The sequence below is a fragment of the Spodoptera frugiperda genome, chromosome 20, assembly GCF_023101765.2.
Source record: "Spodoptera frugiperda isolate SF20-4 chromosome 20, AGI-APGP_CSIRO_Sfru_2.0, whole genome shotgun sequence".
In the NCBI taxonomy this organism is placed as follows: domain Eukaryota; kingdom Metazoa; phylum Arthropoda; class Insecta; order Lepidoptera; family Noctuidae; genus Spodoptera; species Spodoptera frugiperda.
This window is the reverse complement of record NC_064231.1, coordinates 7,736,076-7,748,758: the sequence shown is the minus strand read 5'-3', so window position 1 is coordinate 7,748,758 and position 12,683 is coordinate 7,736,076. Positions and strand designations below refer to the sequence as shown.

At 35.5% G+C, this 12,683-nt stretch overlaps 2 protein-coding genes across 5 annotated transcripts; both read right to left on the bottom strand.

Annotated features, from left to right (window-relative positions):
* Positions 1-3: 3 nt before the first annotated feature.
* On the bottom strand, positions 4-7,177 carry LOC118281638 (adenylate kinase 7). 2 transcript variants are annotated; one of them, XM_035602268.2, is made up of 16 exons: positions 6,822-7,176; positions 6,100-6,255; positions 5,657-5,802; positions 5,129-5,256; positions 4,764-4,916; positions 4,168-4,249; positions 4,017-4,103; positions 3,774-3,932; positions 3,566-3,685; positions 3,057-3,241; positions 2,573-2,664; positions 2,320-2,430; positions 1,953-2,234; positions 1,745-1,872; positions 1,313-1,471; positions 4-387 (listed from the first exon to the last, which is right to left on the bottom strand). In XM_035602268.2, exons 1-16 carry the CDS (start codon positions 7,075-7,077, stop codon positions 181-183), a joined length of 2,451 nt encoding a protein of 816 aa, XP_035458161.2. In that variant the 5' UTR covers positions 7,078-7,176; the 3' UTR covers positions 4-180. The 2 variants fall into 2 exon arrangements, with proteins under 2 accessions (XP_035458161.2, XP_050557049.1); XM_050701092.1 differs by having other exon boundaries at positions 245-1,144; positions 6,822-7,177.
* A 165-nt stretch (positions 7,178-7,342) lies between these two features.
* On the bottom strand, positions 7,343-12,496 carry LOC118281618 (band 4.1-like protein 5). 3 transcript variants are annotated; one of them, XM_035602240.2, is made up of 2 exons: positions 12,273-12,496; positions 7,343-11,964 (listed from the first exon to the last, which is right to left on the bottom strand). In XM_035602240.2, exon 2 carries the CDS (start codon positions 11,945-11,947, stop codon positions 9,944-9,946), a length of 2,004 nt encoding a protein of 667 aa, XP_035458133.2. In that variant the 5' UTR covers positions 11,948-11,964; positions 12,273-12,496; the 3' UTR covers positions 7,343-9,943. The 3 variants fall into 3 exon arrangements, with proteins under 3 accessions (XP_035458133.2, XP_050557050.1, XP_035458134.2); XM_050701093.1 differs by having other exon boundaries at positions 12,318-12,464; XM_035602241.2 differs by lacking the exon at positions 12,273-12,496 and adding an exon at positions 12,041-12,170.
* Between the last annotated feature and the right edge of the window lie 187 nt (positions 12,497-12,683).

Here is a 12,683-nt window from a genome sequence, read left to right as displayed (position 1 = left end):
GAATTATCTCATAAAAATATATTTAAAATTTGTTAACAACCTGAATAGGTATGCTACATAATTGCATGCAAGGTAACAAGGATTTTACTACATAAAAATTACATACTAACATAACATTCTTTTTAACAAAATGTAATTACAAATATTCCTATGAGAAATACCTACGTCAAAACTCATAATTTAAAGAGCACTCATGGGGTTAATAGTATGGGTAGGCGGCGGGTCATGTATTTCGCATTCTGGAGTAATTAGCGGTTCAATTATTATGTCGAGATCCTTCAAAGCGTCGTCCAATATTTTAATTTTCCCCAGTAAATACTCCGCTTGTAAATTATATCCTGGTTCAAGCATTTTACCGGTCGAATTCAGCTTGAATAGGTGTTCCGCCTGATGGATACCAAACAAATATATCACTCAGGAGATATTTAGGACTCTATTAGAAATAACTTAATGAAGCTCGGGCACTAATAGGGTGTGACAATTTTCATTAAGATAATTCAGTAAGTTATAAGTACTGGATTTTGAAAATTAATGATAGAAAAAATGGTTTTGTGACGTTACGGAGGAGGGTCTGTCATAGCCTCTACAGTCTCTTATAAAATGTTTGTATACAGTCAACGAGTCCTATTTGGAGAACGAAGAGTAAGTATAAGTATAGATAGGTATTATAAAGTTAATCAAATGGTAGGTAACATTGATTAGGTAAATAAAGCAATTTTATTTAACATTAAACAAAATAAATATTTAGTAACATAAAAATAATTAAATTAAACAATCAATAGACAAAACAAAACTGGCACAACCCCAACTAACATAATAATTTAGAAGTCAGGTAGTCTTCTACCTGACGCATAAAAAAATACATATAATTTCAATTTAACAAAATAAAGCCTTTTGTAATACAGATAAAGGCGATTTTTAATTAATAAAAATATTTATAGCCGCCTAGATTGTCAACATATTGGCGATCAAGACTCTCTTCAACAGACTCTTCGTTTACGGCTGCCTCGGCTTTATTTTGTAAAGTGGCCTCCTTGGGCCTTTCGTCAGTACATTCGTTCTCCAATCTCGTCCTTTCATCGTGTAATTCACATTTTTCTTCCAACGCCATACCAAGTGGGTTTAACTTGAAAGTTTTTTCCGCCTGACGATTTCCAAAGTATTTTGTTATGATTTAAAAAATTTAAAATAAAGTAGGTACAAATAAGCATTTTCCTAACCGTTTTAATTTTTGAAGCATAAAACATTCTCTAATGTTACCTGCCTGATCATTAACATACGTAAAATTACTTTTAATGCACAATTTACTCACTAGGAAATCGATAGGATCATCAGGGCGTAATTTGGCGACTTCAAGCAAAGCAGGAGTGAGGGTTGGGAAGATGTGATGAACCAAGTAATTGCGCATAGGTTCGCCAGCAGCCGCCAATGCTGCTTCTTCTTCTTCACGCATCATTGCGTATAACTCCGTCTACAGACGAGGACAAAATGCCAATGATGTTTTACTATCAATAAATGGCAAAACTAAGGGCGGCCGTACTTCAAGCAGTTATAACCGACTGCTTGAAGCCGCGACAGCACGATGAACTATAGCCATTCATTCGCTGCCGTACACACGACTGCTCGAGCAGTCGCAAACACTTCAAGCCGTCAACAGCTTCAAGCAGTCGACGCCGACCGCTCGAGCAGTCCGTGTACGGCCGCTCTAAGACTTATTTAAGGAAGGTATAAAAATATTTTTCACCCAGTATTCCATTTTCTCTTCGCGTTCGGTTCTCAGTTTTTCCTCCCTTTCCTTCAAAGCTTTCGCTTCTTTACTTTTCAAACTTTCTTGTTCACATTTTTCTTTCTTCTCAGCAGCTTCAATAATTTCTGTTAAATTAGGTAATTATTAGTTTGTAAAAGTTTTAATTAGGTAAGATTTAAAGTAAGTTAGTAAGCATTTAACCGACCTAGAAGTCTTCCATAGCGGCAAGGTCGACCCATTCGCAGTGAGACGGCTGTGTATGAGCCCTGCATACCGTAATCTGTAGGGTCTCTCACAGGAACTACTAATGGGTGTATGTCCAATTCGTCAAAGAAATTAAGCGGAGTATTTTCTCGAGTATCACCAGCTCGGAATTCACTTAATCTTTTTAGTATAGTCTCTTCGTCCAGACGAGAGTACCCTTCCGGCTGTCTCATAGCTTTCTCACAAATGAAGTCATCGGTAGCCTCCAACGATACTACAATATCTGCAATAACATCATCACGTGTAAATTCTTGGGATAGAAAGAGTTAGTACCGATTTAATGTACCAAAGAAAGTAACTTAACTTACCTGGTAATATCTTCTTTAGCACACTGCTATACAAATCAACGTCTTCGTCAAACGGTTCTTCACGAGTTTCTTCTCCGGCTTCAGAATCCTGCTCATCTCCTTTTTCAAATACTACAAGTGTACATAGATTATGGTTAAGGTTAAATAAGTATCCACGTGTAAGGTTTAACAGGTAGTTCGAATCTCATCACGGTGATGAATCATACTTTGGTATCTATACTTAACAATTTTATCAGCTTAAGTACTAACTTACTTGTTTGACATTGCGCTAGGGTCATGGGAAATCCATCAAGTACCCATCCTCTGTTGACAGCCTCACGACTTAACAACTTTTGACGAAGGAACCTAGGAACAAACGAAATAAAATAATAATGGTGTGCAGTTTGGACAACACATGTAAAAAGTAAGAAGGAAAGTACTTACTTAGATAAATACACATGCATTATTTTTTATTCAACAGAGCAAGATCATAAAGTATAAAATTAAGATTAAAACCCCAGTGGGGACATTTCTAAAAGAACCTATAATCCAAAGTAGAAAAAGGCCACGTTGAGTCGTGAGGCAACGTGGACGCCTAATAAGAAGGCATTATCCTACTTCAAAAAGGTCGGCGACCCACTTAGAGGTCCTCTAGTGCTGCGAGTGTTCGTGGGCGATGTTGATTGCTTACCACCAGGGTATCCGGTGACCCGTCTGCTCATTTGCCGCACTATATCATAAAAAAACAGTAATATTACATCATAATTTCTTCATCGGTAAGCGGACGACCGGATTGGAGTAAAGCCAAGGTTTGCCTGGCTTGTTCCTGTATTCCTTCATCTTCACCCTGGTCTTCATCATCCATTCCCATGTCTTCTTCCTCAGGATTTGGTTCAGATATTGCTGCGGTTTCACCAATATCCCAATGGTTAACGCGCCATGTCTAAGATTCGAGCAGGTAAATGATATAGGTATACATATATATAAGTGACTACATTACCAAGTTACTAAAGTACCTACCTAGTGAATATTACATAGATAATTTAATAGTAACGTGTACCGAGTCTATAAAAAGCAATGGGCGGGCACTGCGGCATAGGGGCACGTAGGTACATGTAGATATCTACTTATTGCACGCATATTGATAATTTTACTGAATTAGATAGTAGGTATTAATAACAGCTATTATATTTCATTTCAAGTTCTGTTATGTGAATGACGCATGGAAATTATGTAAAAATAAGGTAGGTAAATATGAAAGAGTTACTAAATCTTCCAGCAAATCTTGAGCCACAGTTTCAGGAGAAACGTAAATAAGACCGTAAGTATCACAAAGACTTCTTGACAAAGTTGTTTTCCCACATATAGGCGGACCATACACGAGAATCTGTGAGAATGAACAATATGTAAGTGTAGCGGTTCACCTTGTAACAATAAACAACTGTTAGTCAAACCTTTTCATATCACGTAAGCACCTTAAATGGTTTCAATCCTCTCTCTTTCTTAAATTGCTTCATAAGAACGGGTATGTTATCAGCGAAGGTCCCTTCGGAAGTCCATTGCAGTCCCATTGTCTCAACGATAAAAGTTGGCTCCATGTTTAAATTGAGAGTCATCAAATCGTAAATTCTTTGCTGATGAATGAAATTCGTAACCAGTTAATTTAAAGACAGGTGGGTAGTCCATTGCAAATGTAGAGTAAAATAAAAGTTCCTTACATCGATTTCTGGAATTAAAAAGGCATCTTCTGGTGGAATGCATTTGAACATTCCAGAACCAATTTGTCGTCCGAGTGGTTTCACTATCTGTAACGAGAATGTTTTATCTTACGCTCCAGTTGAAGAGATAACAAACTGCATTGTTACTTACATCTCTTTGTTTCGAAACGTTCTGTTCTACTGCCAATATGTATAACTTCTTCGGGAAATCCACTATTAAGTTGTGGACAATTCTGAAAGTAGGTATGATCAATAGGAAAATTTATTGTTACTTACTTACAGAAGTTTGTTATTCACTACTTTGAAGATTTATTTACCTCATACACAAGTAAGTAAATACCTAACTACTTAGTCATGGACCTAACGAATAGACAAATACCTTAACTGTAGGTAGGTACGAAACATTTAGTGTGCAGAAAAGAAAGTTTTTATACGCAGAAATAATTTGCTCAAATGTAACGGACCGACGACGACTGCATCAACTGCCTCTACCATCATTGAAACATGGCTTAAGGCTTATATTTATATCTATACGAGAAGAAAAATAGACAACAGTTGGTGCCTACTAAGTAATCTAGAAGAATACGAGAAAAATACCTCATCGATAGAACATTCGAGTATTGGACCTCGGTTTTGATTTTCTGATCGGGTCTAATATTAGCTACAAATAAAATGAGTACAATACTTCCTAACAGTTTAAAAAAATACCTAGATAAATTCGAATGTAGGTAGGTACTTAATACTTACGACCCCAAGTCCAGTATATTTATCAAAGGCACTGAATTGTTTCCTCGACCTAGGATAGGGAGAATCGGTTCACACTCCCAAGACTTTTGAAACCAATAGAAGAGCACGTCTTCCTTGCCTCCGTAGGTCACTCCTGTAGCTACCACTAGTGCTCTGCGTAAAAACATGTAGGTAGGTAATGTGATAGGATGGTAGGTATAGTCATTCTGGCTGAACAATTTTACAGTCTGCTGGTTAAGTATTCTTTAAGAAATACCTAAACTTAGATCTATTATTGGTTACCTACAGACCGGTTTAGCTTTAGAAGCACTAAATGTTTATTAACGAATATGATTTCCAAGTTCTACAACAACAGAGTTACTAACCCAATAAGTTTTCTGTATTTTCTAGCTATGCCAATCACTTCATTTTCTACGTCGTAATGCATTTTATAATTAGGATGCGGTTTTCTTTTCCGGAAATCTGTTTCTACGAAAGGTACCTCTGTATTATCCTGAAACCATAGTAAAATTTAAAACACTAAAATCATCCAATGACTTCTCTCGCCTTGGGCAATGCGAGAGGGAGTGTCAGACTCTTACTGACTAAAAATCACCCCGTTTCTACTTCTGCTTTTCGAGCCGGAGCCCCGATAAACCCGCTAGGTAGTCCGCAGCTCCGGATCAGGCATCAGCACTACTGGGATCTTAGTAGGTGCTTATATACCTACTTAGCTACTAGCCAGCTAATAAGAAGATACTAGGAACTTATATAGTGCCTGCCAATCGGTATTAAGTATCAGATGGTACCAATCAGAATAAATTGAATAAATAAATAATTATTTTTTGTTTTAGAAGTTCGTCCCGTACTTATACTACCTACTCCTCCTTTCTAAGATAGATTAATTTCCATACCGGATCTAATGGTCTGGTGGAAGCCCAAGTCATAACGGTGGATATTAAAATTAAGTAGCGTTTTTTGAAGTCAGGGCTGGTAACGACGCTAGGTTCACCAGCATCGTCGTCTACGGGTGCTTGTGCTTCTAGCAACTCCTTCAGTACTGAAAATTTTCAATTTTCAGAAAGTAGGTTAAACGTTTTCTCTTTGTTCCACCGATTTTGCGTCTACTGACTTTAGTAGCAGGAAAATTGGTTACCGCAGCCCGGGATGGTTTTATTGAAGTTAAAATTACCGAAAGCTAAAAAGCTCTTCTTTTTAGGATTTACTACCTATGTTAAAATAGCAAACAAATAGGCCCCTGTTACTTTTATGTTCAGCAGTGGATGTCTTGTGGCTAGTATGATGATGATGATCTGTAAACGGTTTCCTGCAGATATAGAACAGCTTACGTCCTCACCTGTCAAATATTCCATTGCCAATTTAAGTTCTTCTCTATCCACACTGATATCAAATACGACCGTGCCACATGTCAGCATTTCTCGTATGCTATCTTCTTTCTTTACGATCCTCGTTAGTTTTTCCATACGCTTTGTACTTTCATTAGCATAGGTTCCTATGCAGATTTTAAAAGGATTAAGTTTTATAATAAACTTGTTTGAATTTTCGATTTCAATCACTAGGCAAGTCGTACCTAACTATTAAAAAATACCTATTAGGGCCAATTGTTTAGGTAGGTCCTAGTATGTAAGTGGGTAAATTAAATGCATATCATATCCATCCACAATATACGTATCCAGATACCTCTTTGGGTAATAATAAAAGGTCACGTAGTATGTCTAGGCTTTTTAGGCTTTAAACTGCCTCGTTGTTCCCGACTTGGTAAGTAGGTACACTTTTTGTGTGTGTGTTACAAGTGTTGGAGTTGAAAATATTTTTTTTCTTAATTTAAGAGGTAATTTCGGTTTCGATTCCCGGGTCCAAAGTACCTACCAAGAATTGGGCTTTGTTATCCAGTTTCAGGCAATAGGCACACTCAGTAAAACAAGGGATTCATAACTGGTGAGAAGTGGTGGCTACATTTAATTCATGCACCTGGAAATCCTATACAAACTTATAACGTTGGAAAGTAGAATGTAGAGAACTCATTTGTAGAATACTAAAAAATTGTTGGTGGCCTACCAATAATTTCGTAGGGCAGTTCAGGCGGAGGGGGTTCTGTAACTACCATATCTTCCCCAAGCATCGATTGTGAGGTGTTTCGTGATGACGATGGGGGTAGTGCAATATCTTTTTCGAACACCTTTGCCACTTCTTTCAAGAAAAACTCTCCATGGTACGAATCGACGTTATTTATAAAATATCTCTTGTGAGAATACAGGGTAGTTAAGTCTACCGACGACTTGTCTGAAGACAATTTCTCTGTCGATTTGTTCATGATTGTTTAGATATTCGATTCAATCACAATTCACAAACGATGTAGGTACTTATTTTCGTTCTTCAGCGATACATTTGTGACATTATGACATAATCATTGACGTATTGACAATCATAAAAAAAAAGATTCGAGTTTAGGTTGGTACCTTGAGCTTTACAACCTTTATGGTGAAATTACTAATAGGGATAGAAGAATGGAAGTCAGTCAGAGTCAGAGGCAATAAGTTCTAGTTTGAGGGTAGGATACTCCAATAAAAATACGCACATGAAGTAAAAATAAATATATTATTATAATCCAATATATTGTATTGTAGACGATGTAAAATAATACGAACAATTAACACAAATATAATGTAGCTACAAGTATACGTAAATTTTGTCTTACATTTAAAATATAACCAGTATATAACTTAACAAAAATCGCTAAAATATAATAATAATATGTCATTAAAATTCAAAGGACGATTAAAATTGCGGTGTACCTAAATTAAAACAGGTACCTAATGAAGGCACCTGTGTTACCTCTCACTAAAATTAATCAATTCATCGAAAGAACTTATTAGTTCTAGGACTAAAATAGCAGAACTTAAATGTTCCAGTTGTAATTAACATTGTAGCAATTAAGCACTCGTTGAATAAAGGCAAATTTCGCGAGTTACTCGCTACAAATCCTACATTGATTTAAAATCCAAGCATAATTAAGTACTTTAAGTTACATTTTAAGTACTGAGCTTAATCTCTACATTGAATTAATATCTACATTTCGATATATTGTCTGACTTATTTGATAAATGTTAATAAAATGAAATGCGTCACAATACAAGTACCGCATAATAGACACTTTCAATAATATAATTATATACCAATAAAATCAAGTATTGTAGACTTTTATATTATACTGAGAGGTACAATTATTATATTATAATACTCATATTAAAAATATATCGTTGGTCATAGGGTTGTGGCTGCGTTTGCAGACATAACAGTACCTAACACTGTTCGTCCCCAACATCGCAAAATGGCGAACCTCATACAATTTATTTGAGGTTCGCCCTTTTGCGGTTTTGGCGACGTGTTATGTACAGTGTCATATTGTTACTATTATTCGCCGAGATTCTATACATACTAATCAGTAATTATTAATTGTTCCCAAGCACCTTGTTATATCCGTTAATTGGCACGTTATTTGTATTATGTTTTTTTTTTTTGTAATAACGATCACCGTTCTATACTGCTATATCAACGTAAGTACTTATTTGATAAACAAAAATATACTATGTAACATAAAGCTTAAAATATATGAACTTATTATAATGTATCTAGATTGAACTTCATATTGTATGTAGGTGACGAATACATTAAAATTAAACAAATCAATTCCATAAATTATGTTGTTATGTCATGAATAAAACAGCGTTTCTCGAACGTTCGAATATAAAGCAGAATAGAAGACTTGTTGGCACATACATAAATTGTTATTATGGTACTTTTATCATTGCCATATTTTAAAATCTAGTCAAATCCATACAGAATAAATGTTATTATTTCGAATACAGGCATATATAATATGTTACATGATAGAAAATTAAACATGAATCTATAACTTTAAATGGGTGACAGAAAATTTGATGCAATATGATTTTGAGAGTATCATTGAATGGCAATTAATTAGACTATGGCACCTCCTCCAAGTTCTTTCATTCGTTTTGTAATACTGATATGTTGTACTTATGCTAAAAGGCGTTACAGACTTACAGAATGATTGTTTATAAGGACGGCATCATAAATACTATCATTAAAATATTACAATTGAATACATATTTCAAATTGATATCCGTGCTGTTTGAACAGCGATAGATAAAAGTACACTCACTACCTATAAAAAGATATATGATATTGAAAATAATTATATGTATAAATGTAGTCTGGGACACGACAACTGATATGGGGAAAACACTTGCGTATAAAAATGTACATACAATAGTACACAGCTTACCACTACAGCGAATATTTTGAATAGGATCATTCAAACGTAATATATTTAATATTATTCTTCTGGAAGAATATAAATAATATATTTTCAATACAAGAGAGCTGCCTAATCGATGTATTTGTCACGTTCTAACCTTGAACAACCTCATCTCCATTTTAGATCTCTTTCTGGATCGACTTTCGCGTCGTGTCAGACTTAGTTATAGGAATGTTCAAAAAATTCATATTTATTTAAGTAGTTACAAAAATAAATTCTATTACAATGTGAGCTCAGACACATTTTTAAGAGAATAGAAGCACTCATATTTCCCTATTTTGTCGAGTGCGACAGTTATGCGTGGAAAAATACAAGGACATAATAAAAGTATCGATATCTACTTAGTACACCCAAGCGGAATGAAACCAGATGACCCATTATTATTTATCATATCGTGGTAATAAAGGCATCATCTCGCTTTAGGTTTCCGTCGAAACTTTGAAAGCGAAAATTTATACTAAGCAAGGAATGTTTAATCTCAAGTGCTTTGGACGGTTTTAATATAGTCGGACGAACTAGTTTAGCTTACGACAAAACTAGTTTTCCGAAAATCAGTTGCACTTAAGTTGGCATAATATCTAATGCTGTGTCAATAAATTCTGTAGAAAAACATTAGAGATCACTGCTATAAATAACTAAATACATTTTTATTAATGTTCTTTTTTTTTCGATTAACTACACCGACTATTTATTCAATACTAAATCTACGAATAGGCGATTTTAAGGCACTAAATAATAATTTCATTATTTTAATTTTAAAAGCAACACATGCAATTTTATTCTATATTGTCATTTTTTTTAAGAATATTGTCAGTAAAATTTGACTCAATACAACTACCTACAATTGAGTAGTGATAACGGACTTACGGTGGATTATTGTTATTTCCTTCTCTCCAATCCCAGATGGTGAGCTCGGTTCAGAAGACACAAGCCAGGGAGAGAGGGATGATATAGGTTGCACCTTGGGAGTTACATCTTCCTTTTTCTCAACTGGTTTCGGTGACGCTAATTTTGGTTGATTATGAGGAGGTTCCACTACCACAATTGACACATATTGAGAGTTGATGGGATTTGTAGGCTCATTCAATATTTTCGGAGACGGGGTAGATGGTATAGCCAAGTTAATGTTAGTGGACTCATTAATGACCTTCACCTCATTTTCTCTGGCTTTCAAAATATTATTACACTTTAGCTGCCCTGGTGGCAGAGCCTTAGTAGAAGAGAGGTAGCATTTTGTCTGATTGTTAGGTACTTCCTTGTCACTTGCTGAATCCAACTGATCTCTCTTTGCTTCATTTTTAGAATCATCATTATTGAGTTTTTCTTTAACCAAACTCATAAGGAGATCATTGAGTGGGTTTGATTCATTAACAGGAGAACAACTGCAGGCTGGCTTATTGATTACAAGTTGAGTTAAATTGTTCTTCTTTTCTTCATTTAGAGATTTGTCCATTTTGAATAGCACCTTGTTGCTTATAGCGTCGTCTTTCGACATCAACACTTCTTCAGCTGGTTCTTCATTGAGAAGGTTCTTGGTAGATGGCTCACCAATTTCTGGTTTAATCTCAGCATCCATAAGAGACGATTTTTGAGATTTAGCACTGCTTTTTCTAGATAATGTATCAACATCAGGCAACAAGACTGCTGTGTCAGATGATGTGCTAGGAATTTCGTTAGCTGGTTCTGGTTGGGCAGTCTCTGGTTTGACCACATTCTGTTTTTCTCTTTCCCTCAGTACATGACTTTGTCGTCGAGCAAACCTTTGACTTGGTCGCCTTTCAAATTGTACAGTGCGTCGGGCGCGGTTTTGCTGTGTAGTCTGGTACTCCGTTTTTCCCGAATATTGGAATCGAGAACCCATTCGGAAGAAGTTTTGTCGAGCTGAAGGACCTTTTACTGGTGCTCTGAGGCGGAAGAAGGTGTGGTGTTCAACAGCACATTTCCAAAGGTGTTTACATGCTTTTTCATTATGCAATCTGAACACGAATGTATGCTCTTGTTCCCGACCTTGGTCATCATCTTCCACCACAACAAGTGTTAGTTTCTTTTTCTTAAAATCAAGCTTGCTTATTTTAGGCCAGAAGAATAAACCAATTTTTTGAGGTCCTTCAAAGACGAGTATGCCTGTAGGTGTCAATCCCAAGTGATATTCACAGCCATCTTTGCCCAAAACAATGTGCATGTCAACACCATACATTTCAAGCCATTTGGCTTTGTTCAAATAATTGACTTCAGCTTGTGCTGGTGTTAGTCCTTTACATTTTTTATACTCTTCTAATATTTCAATTTCCATCTCTTCCGTTTGGTTGGGCACAAACCTAAACTCTGACACAGTTGCAGGAGTGTGAACATTTTCATCAAAGTCTCCAAGCTCTGATTGCAAAGCTAATGCTGCTAGTTCAACTGCAGTGGAATGTGGACACTCAAGTTTGCTTTCCAAGATGTCTTTTTTCAATTGCAAAAAGAACTGATATCTAGTTAGTTCTTCTCTCAAGTTGTTGGGCTCAGAAGAATAAAACTTCACTTTCAGTCGTAGAGTGTAAGGCGGTCCTATTTTCACTTGTTTTTTAATAGTTTTAGTGGGATCCAACCAATGTTTAACATTATGGGTATCAGTGAATTGTAATCCAAAGTAATCTTTTTCTATCAAATCTAGAGAATAAAATACTTGTTCATAAAGGTCATTGGCACTGGCCTTCTTAGATAAGTTTATAGACAAATCTGTGTCATCAAGTAATAGCACTTTGCATTGTATTAAATTTTTGTTGCTTGATGCCTTCTGGGTTTGTTTATTGCGATTTTGGCTCGATGAACGCCCCCTTCGGCTCAGAAAGCGCAACATCCTTGACTGGATGAGATCTGAAAATATAAACACTAAACTTTAATACTCTAGTAAAGGAGATTGCAAAATTAACGCTTTGTAAACTTGCTTTACCAGATGTAACTGTCCAATAGTTCAACTCATTTGCAAACTTAATTAAATTAGGAAACAATGTGTATTATGTCAATACAGCTTTACGCTACTTTCAAAGCTAGTTTACTGAAGTAAGAGAAAGATATGCTACCTACTTGTATGTACCTATAGAATGATCTCAAAAGTTGCAAACAAGTTTATCAGTTGATTTTGACATCATTTCAATAAAAGTTTTAAAGTAAAAGCAACTTACGGAAATCAAAACTTCTGTCTTCAAGAATTCAAAAAGAACACGCACCCACTAAAACACGGTATTTTATTTATTTTTTTCGATAAATCACGAATTATAGTATTCAACAAGTGAACAAATCCAGCACGCCTACAAACTATGTTTTTAACAGATACAGATAATAACTAGGTACTTCGTGAAACAACACGCCAGCCAGCGCCACCCAGTCGTCATTTCGTAAAATAAAAGTCACAAATTAACCAAACTGGCAACACTAACATAAAGCAATGTACTCATTCATGGTTTTATTTCTACCACGATTTTTCGCGATTAAGAAAAGATCTTTCAAGTGAGGTTTTATTAAAAATATAGAATGCGCTAATTTGTATGTATGAAATTGACTGTATTTTAAATTTTGGGATTTTATAGTAAAAA